Genomic DNA, 17,933 nt, shown 5'->3' with positions numbered 1-17,933 from the left:
ATGAGCCAAATAGGAAGGGACTATTGATTAACATGCAGCTCTGCTAAGGGCGCTGCACTCTATGACAATTCACCTAATTCACTTTCAAACCTCATGAGCATCGCATTCACATTTGTCCTGACTCTGCTCTCCTCCGTGCCCCAGCTGGGTCATCCACTCTGACAATGCAGCCAATGTAGTGAAATCATCCACCCACACCCCAACAATGCATACCAATTGATTCTCAATAGTGGTGTTTTCCTCAAACTCAAATTGAGTAATGCTATTGAGAGTGAGTGGGCATGTGTGGTTGCCCTGCACAGTATATCAAATATATGTGTCTCCAAAGACGCACGCGAACATAATTTCAGAGAGGCGGGTTCAATTTTGCAGAGTTGTTTTTTCCTTTAGAGTTCTATTCTGCTGCTATACTGCCACCAAGTGACGCCCACCAGCAAGGAAACAAATAACATGAGAGCAACATCTTTCTTTTTTTAATTGACCAAGATGACAGCACACATCCAGTTTCACTGTGATAAATAGTGATACAAACTACAATACAAAATAAATGATTTAATATACGAGGCTGCATAAACGTGGATTTGCATGTAAATGGAATATTTGCTATTCTGCTTCTAAAAGGCATGTATTTGTTGCATATGATCATAAATAATGCAATAAGGCAACAGAGTAATAAAAAAACCCACACCACGTTGTTTGGACAAAGGCACCCACTGCTGATAATTATTTTCCATAACAGTTGCTTAAATTCCGTACAATATGTATGAAATTGACCCAAAATTAAAAACCTATCAAATAAACAATTACATATATTTAATATTGCAATACAAAATCCAAGTTGAAGCATATCAAGATAATATAATTCCAGAATTGGCAGTAGCGAGTTAAAAAATAGATATATATCAAGTAGATCAGATTGGTCTTTGGTGGCGACAACAATGCAACAGTTTTCAAGTTATTATTTGACCAATATTACAGTTGTGCTCAGAAGTGTCCAAAACACATTTAATGCAACTTTAATAGGATTTAAATAAAATATAAGGCTTTTAACAAATACAGTAACAAAGAATATAATGAGGTGGTCTCAATTCAATCATTATGTTCCCAAACAAAAATCCCCTACATTTCTCAAATTCCTCTAGAGTATGTGCAAACTTGTGAGCACCACTGTGTAATGTACAGCATACGTATCCTCTTTAGGACATACTGTGTTTCTACACACATACAGTAGATATAGAAGTATACACTACTGTATAGAGGAAAATAAATAAAATGATAGAGACCAAGATAAATCATTTCCACCAACAGTGTGACCTATACCCTGTACAATTGGGGGGAATCATTTAGAGAGGTGAGGTAAAAATTAACAATTGAGATGTGGTTGCACAAGTATGCACACCCACTTCTAACCGAGGATGTGGCTGTGTTAAGAATTAACGAGTCACATTCAAACTTATGTTAAAAATGGAAGTCAGTGTACACATGCCATCATTTGAAATGTCTCTGATTAACTCCAAGTAAAGTTCAGGTCAGCTTTTCCTGACATGTTTATGTTTTTCAGCAGATGCCTAAAGGTTTTGTGCCAACAGTGATGTCCTTGTGGTGATGAGGAGTGTTGTTTGCACCAAAACAGGCCTTTAGGAATTCTGAATGAAACGTTTCAAAAAAACAATTTCCCACATGCTTTTTGGAAGATCTCAAGTTTTTGTTCTTTGTTTGATGTCTGTTTTGTTACCGTACACTATAGCCAAGATCTATAAGGAAGATGTGAGATTTTTGTCACATGTGCTAAATAGCCAGTAGTTCTTTTAACATTGTCAAGCTCTTTGCAGCCTCTCTGACCAGTTTTCTTCTCAACTTATCAATTTTAGATCTTGTTCTTGGTAATGTTACAGTTGTACCATATTTTTCCTACTTGATAATGACATTATTCGCTGTGTTTCAAATGTCTAACTATGTAAGTTGTGACTACGAAAGTGTACGGAAGAGTCTACTAGAACATCTGAACTTTCTTTTTTGGGGGGGGGGGCACTTTTAATAGTTACAGGTGAATCCTCACTCGTAACATGAGTTTGAATGTAACTGATTAATTCTGTAAACATCCATAGCTAGTTAGTTGAGGCAGAACACACTTGTGCAACCATAAAATCTCAGTTATTTTTATTTTCCCTCTGTAAGTTTTTTCTCCTTCAATTTAATTTAACGTTAATGGAGGAAAAAGTTTCAAAATGATTTATTTTGGTCTCTATTTCACAAAGACCATTTGAACAGGGGTGTGTAAACTTTTTTTTTTAAAGCATACATTAATTATATTATTTCTATGTGACATGTTGAATGATTTGTTGTAGAAAAGATGTGAATCTAAAATATGCATGAATACAGAAAAAATAGAGCTGTACTGCTACGGAATCAAAAACTACATTAAATATACTGTATGCGTAGTTGTTGTTAAAAAATATATATATAATTTTCGAATTTTGTTTAAAGCTTTTGAGCATGTACATTCATTCAGTTTCAGTCCATGTGTTAAAATAAAATATCTAAGCTATAAAAGCCTGTGCATCTGTCATTTTAGGTTACATGTTTGTGTATATAGAAATTAATTTTATTTCCTCCCCAAAAAGATTTTAACACAAATCTGTGTTAAATCATGACTTATGATATATATGGCCGCAGCCCATTGTACTATATTCCTCCTGCGTACAAGACAGCATCAGCATATTTTTGTTAGATGATTCCGTTTTTGCATCGATATGAGTTCCTGTTTATGGGTACCGGGTAAAGCATTTGAATGGATTTGCAGAAATGTAAAGTTGTGAAAATTAAATGCAAAAACGATTTGCATTCACAAGCACTCACTTTCTATTTAGGTTCAGTAACACAATTTGGATTTCCAAACAAGGGCTCTGATAGACTGTGCTTGTCAGAATGTGTGTGGAGTTAAATCCTTGAGCTGCAATGACTAATTAGATAATAATTACAACAAAATAGATGTATTGTGTTCATAGTTGTAATGACATCGTGTCTCAAGTAAATTGTTGTTGCATTATACAAAACATTTTATAAAAATAAAAAAAAGAAACCTATCAGAGTGTCGTGTTAAGGTGCTCTGTTGATGTTTCAGCCACTGTGTTGCCAAGTTTTAGTTTTTCAGGCAGAGGATCCTCAACAACCAGCTCTACTGTGGTAGTCACAGCTGTTCTCAGTCTCTGAAAAGAAGAAAGGGGGAGACTTAAAACCAATATTGAAAATGCTGCCGCAGCTCAAGCGCTTGCGGTATACGCTCCCTCAGCCACATTGGATGCTCCTACACATTCTGTCCATCCATTTTCTATACTGCTTGTCCTCATCGCACTGAGCTGAAGGCTATCCCAGCTGACTACGGGCAAGAGGTGGTGTGTACACCCTGAAATGATTGTCAGCAAATTTCAGACCAACTAATAGATTTTAAAAAAAAAAAGACGTTTTTTTTCTCTCTCTCTCTCTCTCTCTCTCTCTCTCTCTTTAATGTGGGAGAGTACCTGAAGAAACCCCACACAGGAAGGCCAATCCAATAGCTGTATTAAAAATTCTGCCTTAACAATGCAAACTTAACATGCAGGGTTGCAGGTCACCACTATGTATTATCTTTCAAATTTGGTCAATTACTGTATTCCAAACATGCAAGTTCAACTAGAGTGCCACAGTTCTGTCAGGACAATTCAGGTGTAACTATTCCACTTTGCTCTGTTTGTGGCAGTGTGCCGACTCTAAATCGCATGTGTTCTTTCTTGACCCATTGGTCCGGCTAACCTCCTACAAAGCTTTATTAAAGAACTTGTAGAAGTAAGTTATTATATAATCTTTGTAAAGGCTCACTTCCTGATAAGGTTCATGTTGGATCTCACTAGAATGGACAGCTGCTGTCCTATATGTTGTGGAATTTCTGCAATGGGGAAATAACTTCCTGAGAAATGAGCTTGTCTTGTTTCAAAAGCAACAATTTGTACAGTCCCGGTGAAGTTGCAACAATTAAACTCTTGTTATCTATGTATGCTATGTGTACAGAAGTTTCTTATCAGTAGACAGTATGTGGCCTTGTGTTTCTCAATGTTGGAACGTCAATATTATTAAAAGCTGATGTAAGTAAGTAAACAAATAATGAAATTCCCACTACACTTGCGATGATGGTCAATGAAGATGTACAGATGATAAAACACTTGTCTAATGAAATTGTGTACAGGCTGCTAAAAAGAAAGTTTTAGCAACAGCAAATCAGTGAAACAGAGTTACAGAGTGAGATAGAGCAGCCAATAAAAGTGCACAACTATTTTGCACAGTCATGATCCCATACATCAGTCCCATACTCACCGAGAGAAAAGAGCCTTTGTTGTTATAGATCTCGTGAATGGCTCCAATGGGAATCCATATCAAAGAGACCAGTGAGACGCCCCAACCTACCCATTCAGCCCACAATGGGTACCTATACGTCCCATATTGCACAGGAGTGTACTGGATGATACTGGACACCAGTATGCACTACGAATGGAAAACATCAGGTTAAGTGTACAGTCATTTTTTGCCAATATTTAAATAAATATTCTATTATGGTTCTTTGTTTGTTTGTTTGTGAGGAGCCAATCTTGTTTTTCATGAAAATGCTTCATGGTCCGTTTTTTCAATAGCGTGATTTTTTTTAGGGCCGGCCCAGCACCTATTCCGCGTGAATAGCAAGATCCACTGTATGAGTTTGAATTAGATTAATAGACAAACTGACAGATAGATAAAAAAAAAAAATTAAAGCATGTAATTGTGTTCAACAAGAACCTCACCAGCACTAGCAAAGGACACACAATGAACCAGCAAATGCGAAAGTAGATGTTCACAGGCTTCCCTAGCATCTTCTCAATCATATATGAGATGCGGGGGACCCCTAATGGAAAATGACACGTTTCAATTAGATAAATGACAAACCAATGAATTTCTACTCGTGCCGGCTGCTTGTCAGTTTAATGCGGCTCCCACAACAGTCGTGCAATGTAACATTCACATTACAACACTAAATGAGGATCTTACCAAAAAAACAGCAGACTGCTAAAACTTCACAGAAAGCCAATAACATGAGGGATACAACAGCAGTGTAGTGGTCCATCAGCTGAAACACATATATACCTCCCTGAGAAAAGAAAAGAAAACAAACTGTCACTGGTGATACATTTGTAGCATAGCAATTGAAGAGATGAGAAATCGGACAAGTCACATGGTTCAAAGACATTTTCAATACCTTAGTAACGTGTGGAAGGCCAAGAAAAAAGCTGACAATACAGACAACCAGGGCCAGCAGCTCTTCCCTCTTGAAAAAGTGCAAAATTTGGGCTCTAAATTCATCTTTTATGAACGTCAAAGCCACCTCGACGTTGGCAAACTGCAACAGAAAGTTAACATTGTCTTACTTTCTGGTGGGGATGGGACTTTACCTGTAGTGACAATGTAACACAATCATCTTGCAAACATTTTAGAGCGGACCTTTGGGATTAATGACAACTCAAAAATACATTGAAAAGCATGAAGATCCTCATTCAAACTAAAAATTGTGTTATTTTTACGTGCAATGTATCCATCAGGTGGAAGTGTTATGTAGGCAATTATCAGGCCAAAAACACAATAAGCGAAATAGCTTGATTATCATCATTATGAGGGTGTAGGATTGTAGAACTGTCTGCAATGTGAACTACTTTTGTTTCATTTCCAAATGATGTGCCAATTTAATTTACAGTGATTTCTGGACTACAAACCGCTACTTTTTTCACTTGCATTTGACTCTGCGGCTAATACAAAGGTGCGGCTTATCCACCAGATCACAAGGGGGCGCACTATAAAGGAAGTGCAAGAGCGTCAGGCAGAGCAAAACAAACCAAGTGATCTCAAATACAGTAAGAGAGACAGAACGAGAGCGAGACAATTTGGCCCTCATTATGGAAAAGAAAGTAGCGGGAACCCTTATATACACCGGTGCATTAACATTAAAACACCTGCGGCTTACAGTCGGGTGCGGCTTATATGTGCAACAAACTCAAGTATTCCCCAAATTTAGCTAGCACGGCTTATAGTCAGGTGCGCCTTGTAGTCCAGAAATTACTGTAATTACAGTAACATAAATTCTTGTACAAATAGTGCATATTTTGTGTTTAAACATTAATTCAAATCTTATTTGTGTACTTGTCTTTTATTAAAGCCAATTACCTAACGCTATTATTATTGTAGGAAGTAAGGTCAATCATGAATGAATGGTTTGCACCTGTGTGTACGGGGTGGGCGGGGCCCTCTATATATGCGTATCCGCGTCAAGCCGTTTCTTGTTGTCGAATGTCAGGACCGGGATACCATGACGGTTTAACGCTAACGCTAATACTATAATACTAATACAAATGCTAACGCTGAGTAAAAATACTGCAACTACTGTTACTACACAAAATGTGAACAAGTCTGTGAGGTAGTGCGTGAGTGTGTTGATGTGTGCGTGTGAACAATAAACAACAGTTGAGTTGTATCTTCTTGTCTTGTCTACCCTTCCAGAGGCAGTTAGTTAAACTAAAGTTTAATTAAAAACTGGACAGGATGCTTACCTGGCTGTCCAGTCCAAGACAAAGCAGCATAAAGAAGAAGAGAGGAGCCCACAGCTGAAACGCGGGCATAGTGCATAGAACTTCAGGGTACACAACAAACACAAGACCAGGACCTTAGAAAAAAAAAAAAGGGGGGGGGGGGGGAAATCACAGTCATAATTTTGTTTGCATTATAAATACAAATGAAAGACATTTAATAATTACATTTTGTTGTTTTATTTCTGTAGGCATCAATCTGTGATGTTAAGTGGTGTATATGTACAATTTACCTTAATTATAAACACAATAATAATAGAAAGCACCATCATTTATTGACTATTATAGTTTAGGTTTTTCTTAATCCAGCCAAATGTACTTGAAGAATTAAATCACCTCTTTCAGAGTGCCATCTATGGCCATTATTTACTTGGGGATTACCAATAGAATGAGTTGGGAAAATTCCTTCAGTTGTAGTTCTCCCCACCACACACCTCATTATTAGAATTTACAAAGGGACCATAAGCATTCAGTGTTAGACATAAGAGCCACCTCAGTAGCGTTTTAAAAGCCATCTTCAGCCAGTCAGATCTGAGCACCATTTATTTCCAAACCTACTGTGCCAAAAGCAATATTTCTTTTACAGTTTTGTAAATTTGGATCGGATTTCATAAGACTATGCCAGCACTAAATGGCGGGTTTTGTGAGAGTGTAAAGAAACACACACTTGGCTATTATCCGGCTTAACATCTTGTTCATGCATCATTGCATTGATCAATTCCCAATAATCCATTCATGGTAGCGCTAATCCTCACTCAATAAGGTTGTGTGCATGCTGGAGCTCATCTCAGGAGTACACCCTGAACCAGCCAGTCAGAGGGCACGGTCAGAGAGCACGGTCAGAGAGCACATTCCACAATAATCGTCAATCAACCTACAATGCATGTGAATTCATGTATAGTGGGAGAACAGAATACCCGGGTTAGGGAACTCACGCAAACACTGTGAGAACACGCCCAGATGCATATCTATCATCATCCGAACTGTGACGCAGATGTGCTAATAAATTTATGCTGATGGCTTTCAGAAACGTATCCTTGGTGCCTACCATCTGTAGATATGTTGTCCACAGGGAGGTTATGTATGTGTGCCATGTATCCAATAGCTGAGAAGATCACAAAGCCAGCCAGAATACTTGTGAATGAGTTGACGAACGATACAATCAAAGCATCTCTGCAAGAGGGGTAATAAAAAAAAAAGACAATTACTTGTGGCTGAAATTATTAAAAGATAAACACAATCTTAGCCTGGGACTGGCCTTGCTGGGGTTCTTTGCCCTACATTGTATAGGCCGGGAGCCAAGTTCACTCCTCATGATGATTTTTGTTACCTTTTTTGGACTATGATTTTCTGTTATCTCATACCTTAGGGCCATTACAAGTTGATAGGGACCACCCCCAAATCGGGGCCATTTGGTCACAGGGGCCAAAAACACCCCTTTTGGGAAAAGCTTCTGGCGAAATTGGGTAATTGCAAATGTCAAGGTACAGCTGCAACTGCATAAAAGGTCAGAAAATTCTAAAATTTTGCATGGTGACACATGGGGGAACTAGCAGGAAAATAATCATGGGCTTCCTGTATTTCAATTCTCAAATATCACCCTCAACATACACTAAAATATATATTTTTTTAAATGTCTCTCCACTTGTGATGGCCCAAGGTATGAGATAACAGGAAATCATAGTCCAAAAAAGATAACAAAAAACATCCTGAGGAGTGGATCTGGCTCCCGGGAGCCTAGTACTTGTCTCGATCAGTGAATGAGACATCATTTACATTACCTCACAATGTTGTTGTTGAACTTGTTGTAACTTGCCATTGAAATCATGGAACCAAAAGCAATTCCCAGGGAATTAAACACTTGGGCAGCTGCGTTTACCCAAACCTGTGTGAGGCAAGATTATTTTAGTTAACGATAACTGATGAAATAACTAAAATTGAGAAAGCATTTCGTTAACAAAATCAAATAAAAACAAATATGCTTTTTTTTTTTTTAAACAAAAGAAAACTAACTTAAACTATATTTAACGCTTACAAAACTAACTAAAATGTATGATAAATATAGCCAAAATGTCCTTGGCAATTGGCAGTTAATTTAATACATGAGCCTTTGGGGTTGATTTTACATGTAATTTTAGATGTATTTATTGGGAATGTCAAACAGTCGTCTGGAAGTTGTGGTCCTTTTACTGTGGTTCGCGTTAAAACTATGTCATAAAAAGCACCAGATGATGTCGCTCCTAGGCAACAGCCATACTTGCAGCTGAATGGCTTTCTACCTCAGCCCAAAACGTGACGCTAGGTAACGTTAATTTTTGGGTTCATATATGAAAATATATTTACAGTACATATACCGGTACATAAAAAACAGTAGACAGTACAACCAGGTTTTATACTTCAACAGGAATTCAAGCCATAAATCCACTTAAGAAGTTGTCAACATGGCAAACAAGAGATGGAAAGCGAGATCAGCCTATCTTTAGTTTAGACATTAGGGTTGTGATTCATCGGACTTTAGAAGCAGTGTTATGTACTGCACTTCAAAGTCGGTGGACTGGTATGCAGTACCTATATTTGATTTGTGGATGGGTATTTTTAAGATATTGTTTTTGTTAAATTTTTAGGACACAATACTTAATGTGATGCTTTGTTACATTTTGCATACAAGAAATACACACATGAATTTAAAAAAAAACTAATACTAAAGTTAATAATAGCTCAAATAAATAGAAGCATTTTCGAAAAAAAGAAAACTCATAAAAACTTCCAAGCCCACTTTGTAAAAAAAATGAACACAAAAACAAATAAAAGATAACTACTGTATAATGAAAATCCCAAACTATTATAAGACAAGTTTCAAACTCTCTTGATTGCTTCATATTAGTGTACATTTAATACTTGAGGAATGAATTAACAATTAACTTATGTAACCAGTGTGTGTGTCATTATTTTAGCAGGGGATTGTGTGGAAGAATGTGTCATGATGGTAATGCAGTACTTCAAATCTTCTCAACTCTACATTTTCAATATTTTTTTCTCCCAAACCTCAGTGGAACAAACTACCGGTTATTTTTTAACATTACATTGCTGATTTGCATCCCCACTGACTGTTTATCTTGGAGCCAAAGATTATCTTAGCCTTTGTCTTCCTTTATAAAACTATTTGGATATATACACCTCCCACACACAGCCAAGTTACAGGTAGAAAGTTGCATTTTAACAAAAACAACAACTTTAAAACATCCTAACTATGTAGTCAATTGTATTGAAACAATATTTCACCTTCACTTTAAAAAGTTTGTTCCAGACAGGAGTCACAAAGTACAGGACACCCTCCTTGGCACCAGGCAGCTGCATATTGTTGATGAGCAGGGCAAACAAGATGAAGTATGGAAATGTAGCTGTGAAGTAAACAACCTGTAGGATGGAATCAGTAGGGGATGCTTTAAAAAAACTTTTATGGTAAGGTTAGAAACACTTGAAATTTAGATATATTTTTTTCAAGTCTGCACTTGTTATGAAAATACCTCCTCTTTTTTTTTTCTTTTTTTTTTACTTTTCAGTAAACAATTAAGCAGATCATTTGTCAAGGTGAACATTGCAGCAAGGATAATCATGCAAAACGGCAAACATATCTTGTTTGTTCTGACCTTGCCAGATGATTTGACACCTTTAAAAATGCAGAAATACACAACAGCCCAGGCAAGTAACAGACAGCCAACGAGTTCCCACTGAAAACCACCGATATCGTCAATGCCATTGGTTTTCTCCAGAAGCCTGTGACTGGTAAAAAGACAAATGATTCATTAATTCAAAAATATTTACACCAATAGGAATAGGCGGAGCCCATTGATCTCCCTCTACAAACTGTCTATATTGTTGAGAAAAAAAGTATCTCTCTCTCTCCCCCTCTCACTCCTCCTTTCTCTCTCCCACCCTCCCCCCTCTCCCTCTCACTTTCTCACTCTCTCACTCTCTCACTATCAAAATGAAGGGCTTGACCAAGGTTGCTGTAGTTTACGTACAGTATGTAACATCATATGTTAAAAAAGTTCACATTTACAGACCTTCACATTTTCCTGATTGGCGCGCTCTTGACCTATGACTGGGGTAAAGGTTTATCTTTCAGCAGAACAGTGAGCCTTAGTACAAGGCCAAAAAATAACAAATAAACACTGGATTTAGGACAACTTTGACAATGTCCTTGAATTCCGTCAGAGTAAAGACTTGAATCTGACTGAACATCTCTGAAAAGACCCGAAAATGCACCGTCACAGTCACAGCCCATCCAAAGCTTATTGCATAACATTCCAAAATACTTTTTTTAAGGCTGTAATGATTGCCGAAGGTGCATAAATAAAGTATTAATCGAATGCTGGGAATATTGATGTATATACTGTACGATTTCTTGGTTTTGTATTTTTAATAAATTTGCAAAAAGTATTGTGTGTAGAATGTTAAAGAAAACAATTTATTCCATTTTGGAATAAGACTTTGACATAACAAAATGTGCAAAATGTGAAGCACTGCCGGTGACAGCCAAAACAAATGAAAATGCAATTAACGCCTCTCACTTGAAGAACTGTTGGCTCGCTGACTGCAGATCTGTGGCGTTGCCAGAAAAACCACTGGAACAGTTCTCAAAAACATTCCAGGTGTTGTTGCAAGTCTTCCAAGGAGGTGTTGCTCCAAAGGAGTTAAACAAATAGAAAAGGGCCCAGCTCATCAACACGTTGTAGTAGGTGCTGAAGACGTAGGATATAACCACAGTGGCAAGGCCCACACCTGCGATGAAAGATTGGTTGCCAAACATCATTGTGAGAGACAGTATCTTAACACTTGCCAAAACTTGTCAGTTAAAGCCAAACATACACCTGTCTCAATCTCTAATACACATGATGAGTGGATATAAAAAGTCTGCACACCCCTGTTCAAATGCTTTTTTTTTTTTTTTAATAAGACCAAGTTAAATAATTTCAATTTTTTCTTAATGTAACCTGCAACCTTTACATTTCAATTAAAAAAAAATAATAATGCCAAGAGCGGAAGTAAACAGAACTGAAGTAATGTGGTCAAAGGGAAGGTCACTATCAAGTGGAGAAAATATGGCACAATAGATACCGTAACAGTAACAATACTAAGAACTCGACAATCCTCTTCCAGAATTGATGAAATGACAAGGAGAAAATTGGGCAGGAAGACTGCAAAGAGGCCGATTGCAACATTGCAGGAAAGTACTGGGTGTTTAATACATGTGACAATAATCTCCCGTCTTCTTCACACGATATGTCGGAGCTAAGGCGTGGCAAGACGGAGGCCTTATCTTACGAACTTAGAAAAACATCCAAGCCCAACTAGTTTTCAAAAACACAAGTCAAACCTTCCTGTGTGAAAATGTGGTGTATGGTCAGTAATTGTTAGTAACTTGCTACATTTTCTGTGGTAAATTACTGTCGCTGTCACATGACACAGTTTCACCAACCACTAGCAACAACTGACTCCATTTTATCAATCACACAGAGCCAGGCAGCCACATGATCACTGGCTCTGCGGGCCTACAGAAAAGCAAAGTTGTTTTTTTTAAAGCATCGCAGAAATCTATATTTACCTTACTGACTATGAAACAGAACAGCTACGTCATGCGGGATCATCTGTGTGTGCAAAGCTATTATTAAAAGGCTGTATTATTGTTGTAGTTAAGGGGGAAATGTTGGGCAAAATCTGTTGTAGAGGTTATAGATCACATTAAATAGTGGAAAAGGTTTTTAAATAATTTATCTTGGCCTATTTTTTTCATATAAATAGAACTTGGTAACTTGGGGCGTGTAGATTTTTTTTGCTGTACAGCTGTCAAACATGTTTTGCACTCTAGAAAGTTTTAGGTAATGGCTTACAGAAACAGCTAATATTCTGGTGTTAGCTAGCCACAATTATTTTTGCGCTGGGAGAATAAAATAATTAAAGGCTGAAAAACATATCAGTGTCAAAATTACGGAAATACATTAGCCAAAACAAGCATAAACTTCCTTGATTCATTTGTCCCCCACCAGTGCATCCAAACCAAATCAATGTGGCAAGCATGCAAAAACCCTTGGGAGCAGTTGTTGCTTCACCTCTCTTTTTCTGTCATTTTATTACCCCGGCCCGTGGCAAAGCTGGGAACACGGGCATGCTATGCTATAGCATCCTGCAATTAATTAAACATTAGTGTGGGTACTGAGTCAAGAATTACCATTGAAATCACTTGATTGGTGGGTCAACAATATGGAAAATTGCACAAAGTTTCATGTGGCAATCATTCAAAAGAGTGTACAAAAACAAACTACCTGTTTTCTGCCCCTTGTTTATCACAGAGCATTAACTTGGGAGAAAGGAGTGATAATACAAGTGAGGGCCCATGTTTTGATCGGGTAGATAATCTCTGTATTTAAAGAGAAACTATGGAGAAAAACCAGTTAGAACAATAAAAACAGCATCATTTAAATGAAAAGACGTTGGACATGTTGATGGCTGAGCGCTTGCGGGAATACAATACATGTTGACAAAGTTTCAGTGCATGCCAACATAAACTTGGGAGATGCTTGAATGAGTCATATTATTATGTATCCGGAACGTGATGAACTCAAATTGTATCATTGTTTTTATGTCAAACTGAGGTCAATAACCTCTGTGGAATTACCATTAGCCAAGCAAGTTCTCATCCATCAACATGATCAAACAATAAAAGGACTTCATTCAAGGAAACCAGAAATCGATTCAAATTCAACAATGCAACAAAATATTCAAATTGACACTAAATAGAACAATATCATCAAGTCAAGCTGTATATTGTCATTTTTAAGAATGATAACTCATAATGATTATATTAAATTATTTTCCATTTGCTTCACATTGATTTTCTTTTTTCATACAACAATGTCAATGATTCATGATCAAAATAGCAGAATTTGCATATTTCATGTTCGAATACATTGGTAAAAAGGGAAGAGCAGCTGAGTGTTTCCCACACCATGTTAATACTTGGGCGGGCCACCACCAAAGAGGTTTTCAAGAAAATGTGATAAAAATATATTTTTTTTAAACTAAACTCGTCGCAACCGGATATACCGCATGTAATGTTAGTTCGCCGTCAATTTGTGGATCGTGAGGCTAGAGGAGACGCAGTAGCAGGACTGAGACACCCCCCTCCCCACTGTACACCCCCCCGCACGCGCCAGAGTCCACCCACCCAAGTAGATTTATAATATGTATGAAACACTGGAGAGCGCAATAAGTGACTCAAGCGACTATGCAACCATTGACTAAAGTAGGCTGCCTAATCCTGCTGTATATTTAATGAATGACACATGACATAACCAAGAAAACAGGTGAGCCCTGGCGGTCGTTACCTGAGCTGTTAGGCCAGGGCTGGACTGGTAAAAAAACAAAAACAATAATTGCCGCTGGCATTTTGACTTGGGGGGCCGCCGGCCTGGCCCGTCTCCTGACCACCCCTGACTACAACGTAGCTCTGCCACTGATGTTGATTGCTATGTGCTAATGTGCAGCCTCATCTAAATTGTGAAAAATAATAATTAAATAGCACCACATCGGTCCCAAAGGATGCCAGCGGATTGGATCTAAGTAAAGTGTACTGTGACCAATAGAGACGCATTAAAGCCCACAACTTACATTCAGTTTTTGCAGCACTTTGTGAATATGGAATCGCCTATCCATAAAACTTTTTCAAAATACAAATAATAAAACTCTGTAAAATGCAACATGACAAACAAAAAACGAATCTGCACTTTTCCACAAAGGAAACACTCATATTTAAAGCAAGAGGACTGAGGTCTTACTGATTTGAAAACATTAGGTGTAAAGTTGATAAATGTATTACAATGAATTAATTCGTACCTACTTCTATTTCCATTTTTATCCCTAGAGGCAACATTGTTACAAAATCCAAACCATTCTGATGCAAATCATCATCCTGAGATGGACTGTCTTTGACTTTAGAAATTCCACTGCACTTGATATTTGGGAGCTAATGTAGCAGCAGCAGCAGCATCTAGTGACAGTACAGCTTGCTTTGCCAAATGTTAACATACACACTTTGCAGAGCAGAAGAAGATCCGATCTAACACACTGACTCAGACTTCATGAGAAGCCCAAATTCAAAGGCCACGGTGCATCACTTCATTAGAGGGCTACAATAAATGAGTTTCAGCTCCTTAGTATTGCTCAGCTACTTAATGTGATACTTAATTAGTGCAACCCAATCTCATTGTCAATGTCACCTCCCAATAAGGTTCTTTGTGTATGGTAACAGGCAGCAATGGATACGCATTAAGCAGTGTAGTAAACGACTGGATGAATCTTAACACTGAGAAAAATGTTCATGTCATAATAAGGCCGAAGGAAGGAAAAAAAAGGACTGTAGGACTGAAAATCCATCAAATAAGTAACTCACCTTTTAACAGAGGGCAGACTTTGGCTAGAGCGTGCACTGGCCCTAGATGAGTGAACTGGCCAATCGCAAACTCCATGAGAAGCAGTGGGATGCCACACAAGAATAACATGATGAGATAGGGGACCAAAAAAGCTCCTGGAGCAATGGGAAAGAAGAGAACAAAATTATAGCTGATACTTCAGTCAGTGAGTTCTATGTATAGTGTGAATCTATATATATATGTGAATTAATGCCGGTCGACTTAAGGACACCTCTTACGTGTTTGTTTGTTTTCATTTTAACTTTCCATTTTTTAGGCAAGGCAGTTTTATTTATATAGCACATTTCATACACAAGGTAAATCAATGTGGGGTTTGGGGGGGGGGAGTATTTTAAAAAGAGCCCAATCATAGGTATGGGTGAAGCAAAATAGGCCATTTTTAACCTGGATTTAAAAGTATCACACTTCGGGCTGCCTTCATTTCATTTGACATCTTATTCCATTTCTGTGCAGCATAACAGCTAAATGCTGCTTCACCATGTTTTCTTTGAACTCTGGGATCCACTAAAAAGTTACCCAGTTCTACAGACCTCTGAGCCTTACTTGGTTCATATACCATTAGCATTTATTTAATGTAGGTGTCTCAAGCTCACGGCCCGGGAGCCATTCCTATTTTAATAGGGCCCAAAAAAATGTTGTTGTGTCATTGCCCTGGGCGTAGAGCCAAGGCTTCTGACAGATTTCGGCTAATTGTATAATTATGAAATGACACTAAGTGGAAGGAAAATAAATCCTTTCACACAGTTTCAAGTCCATATATTTTTCAAAACCTGCCAAGGTTAGCAACGAGAATTTCAAGAAAAACTGGAGACGGAATTTTTTTTGTGTGTGTTGAGTACAGGGGCTCACTGCCACATCTTAAATGCATGAGAAAGTTGTGGTGTTCAAAAAATCACATGTCTCAACTGTACTCAACCAGACATGCTGAGGAGTAGGCAAAGTCCCAGGGAAATGAGAAAGAGGACCAGCAGGTCATCGACCAATCCTGTTGACGTTCCAAAGACCATGAATGCTCTGAACTGTTATTAATAGAGTTTGAGAAAATTGGATTACAGTAGTTTTATTTTTTTCATGATTGAACCCCTTTTTTGTGTCATATTTGGTGGTTTACTTTATAGACCATTAGCAGAACTTTAAAGGTGCACACTGGCAGCCACACTTCCATCAGTCTGCCCCAGGGCAGAGTGGCTATGTACGTAGTTTAAAGCGCGATCTGTTGCATTATTATTATTATTTTTAAAAATAAATAAAAAATTAACATATATAGGCAAAGTAACTTTTTTTTATAATAATAACTAACTCCACTCAAATAAAATAAAACTATGGTGAGTTCATGTTTTGAGTCTACTCTGGTGCATTTTTGGATTTAAATAAACAGTACATTAAAATTTAAGCCCATGGGTGAACTTTGTAGAGGGGAAACAAACTACAGTAGCCACTACCTGAAAAACAAAAATAATAATAACAAAAATAATTGTGTATGTTCATTCAAATGTGAACTTAAGTCTGCTGGTCTGAGCCCTGAAATTCTAGGGCTGAAAATGAGTCCCAGTCCGGCCCTGCTGAACGCTACTCATATGATTCATTCGGCATAGTGTACCTCCACCGCTGCTGTAGCACAGGTAGGGAAACCTCCAGACATTGCCAAGGCCAACCGCGTAGCCCACCGTGGCCAGAATAAACTCTAGCCGCCCGCTCCATGTGGGTCTCGCCACATCCGTCTCTCCAGGGGTCACTTGGACATCCGAGGTTAACAAAGCTCTCGTTTTCTCGTCACTCATGGTCAACTCACCCGCGGCGTCTGTCACTGCCCAGTGGTGAGATGATGAGAATAAATGTACTTAACTGTAATGACCACGACTAAACAAGAGAAAAACAAACTAAAACACGGATTCGTTACACACGAAGTAAAACCAGTTGGTGTTAAAAGGATGTAGTCGTTATGGTTCCGTGGATATGTAAAGGCGTGCATTTGGTAACGATCGCATCGTTGTCAAGTTGGGGATTTCTGGTCAAGCTTGATTTCAAAATAAAAGATACATGCTTATAATTTACACAGTTAAATTGGTAGCTGTTAACAGCTCGTGCTTTTGCTCTGAAAACATTATTTTTTTGCCGGAAGTTTTAACGCCACCTCTCTTCGCTAACTTGCAGTCAAAGTTTGTTAACCTCGTGGAGACTGAGGAACAATTTATAGATATACCGCTTTTAAGAACTGTAGGGTACATCGATGTAACCGCCATATTGGTTGTGGAAAAGAGAAGCGCTTCTGATTATTAATTATTGCTTGTAGGTAACTAGCGAACATCCATGATCTTGTGACCATCAGTTTTATAAATTGTGAGTGTGTGAGTGTAGGTGTGTGTGTGTGTGGGGGGGGGGGGGGGGGTATTAGTGTTTATGTTGATAGTTGCAGATGTGCCGCCACATCCAATGGGGCGGACGGACTAACGTATCATAGCACTACAGCCAACTCAATGTGGCCGCAATGTATCCTATATATGTCTATGTTCAAGCTGATTTACAGGGTCAGTCGGGGGGGGGGGGTCAGTAATGTAATACGAGTAGCTAGCCACCATAACAATAATTTTATTACTTTTAACTACTTTTGGATTACACCAATAACAAATGTGATAATAAAGACAAAACAAACTAAATGTGAATAAAATATATACATGTTTATAAATATTTTCTTACAAATGTTTCATATACATGTTTATGGAATGTGGCAGGAAGCGTGATTCATATAGAGATTAGAGATTAGATCCATATTACCCATGTAATTTTTTTAAGGCAACCT

At 38.0% G+C, this 17,933-nt stretch overlaps 1 protein-coding gene across 2 annotated transcripts; it reads right to left on the bottom strand.

Moving 5' to 3' along the window:
- Positions 1 to 451: 451 nt before the first annotated feature.
- LOC147173982 (sodium- and chloride-dependent GABA transporter ine) lies at positions 452 to 17,124 on the bottom strand. Of its 2 annotated transcripts, XM_086076219.1 has the most exons (13): positions 16,734 to 17,124; positions 15,094 to 15,228; positions 11,216 to 11,426; positions 10,292 to 10,424; positions 9,924 to 10,058; positions 8,423 to 8,526; positions 7,690 to 7,814; positions 6,606 to 6,718; positions 5,264 to 5,404; positions 5,056 to 5,155; positions 4,812 to 4,912; positions 4,351 to 4,518; positions 452 to 3,209 (listed from the first exon to the last, which is right to left on the bottom strand). In XM_086076219.1, the coding sequence occupies exons 1-13, from the start codon at positions 16,912 to 16,914 to the stop codon at positions 3,087 to 3,089; spliced, it is 1,770 nt and encodes a 589-aa protein (XP_085932345.1). In that variant the 5' UTR covers positions 16,915 to 17,124; the 3' UTR covers positions 452 to 3,086. The 2 variants fall into 2 exon arrangements, with proteins under 2 accessions (XP_085932345.1, XP_085932346.1); XM_086076220.1 differs by lacking the exon at positions 10,292 to 10,424 and having other exon boundaries at positions 9,924 to 10,005; positions 11,378 to 11,426.
- Positions 17,125 to 17,933: the final 809 nt, after the last annotated feature.

Source organism: Leptonotus elevatus, chromosome 5 (assembly GCF_054856555.1).
Source record: "Leptonotus elevatus isolate MCC_2025b chromosome 5, RoL_Lele_1.0, whole genome shotgun sequence".
In the NCBI taxonomy this organism is placed as follows: domain Eukaryota; kingdom Metazoa; phylum Chordata; class Actinopteri; order Syngnathiformes; family Syngnathidae; genus Leptonotus; species Leptonotus elevatus.
This window is presented reverse-complemented; position numbering and strand designations above follow the sequence as displayed.

What these genes read in the sequence shown, in the direction of transcription:
- LOC147173982 (XM_086076219.1), bottom strand. Translation starts at nt 16,914, where the DNA reads ATGAGTGACGAGAAAACGAGAGCTTTGTTAACCTCGGATGTCCAAGTG. An exon ending in GTGCTACAGCAGCGGTGGAG is followed by an intron (nt 15,229 to 16,733) that starts GTACACTATGCC and finishes CCATTGCTCCAG; the next exon opens with GAGCTTTTTTGGTCCCCTAT. An exon ending in ACAAACTTTTTAAAGTGAAG is followed by an intron (nt 8,527 to 9,923) that starts GTGAAATATTGT and finishes TGCCTCACACAG; the next exon opens with GTTTGGGTAAACGCAGCTGC.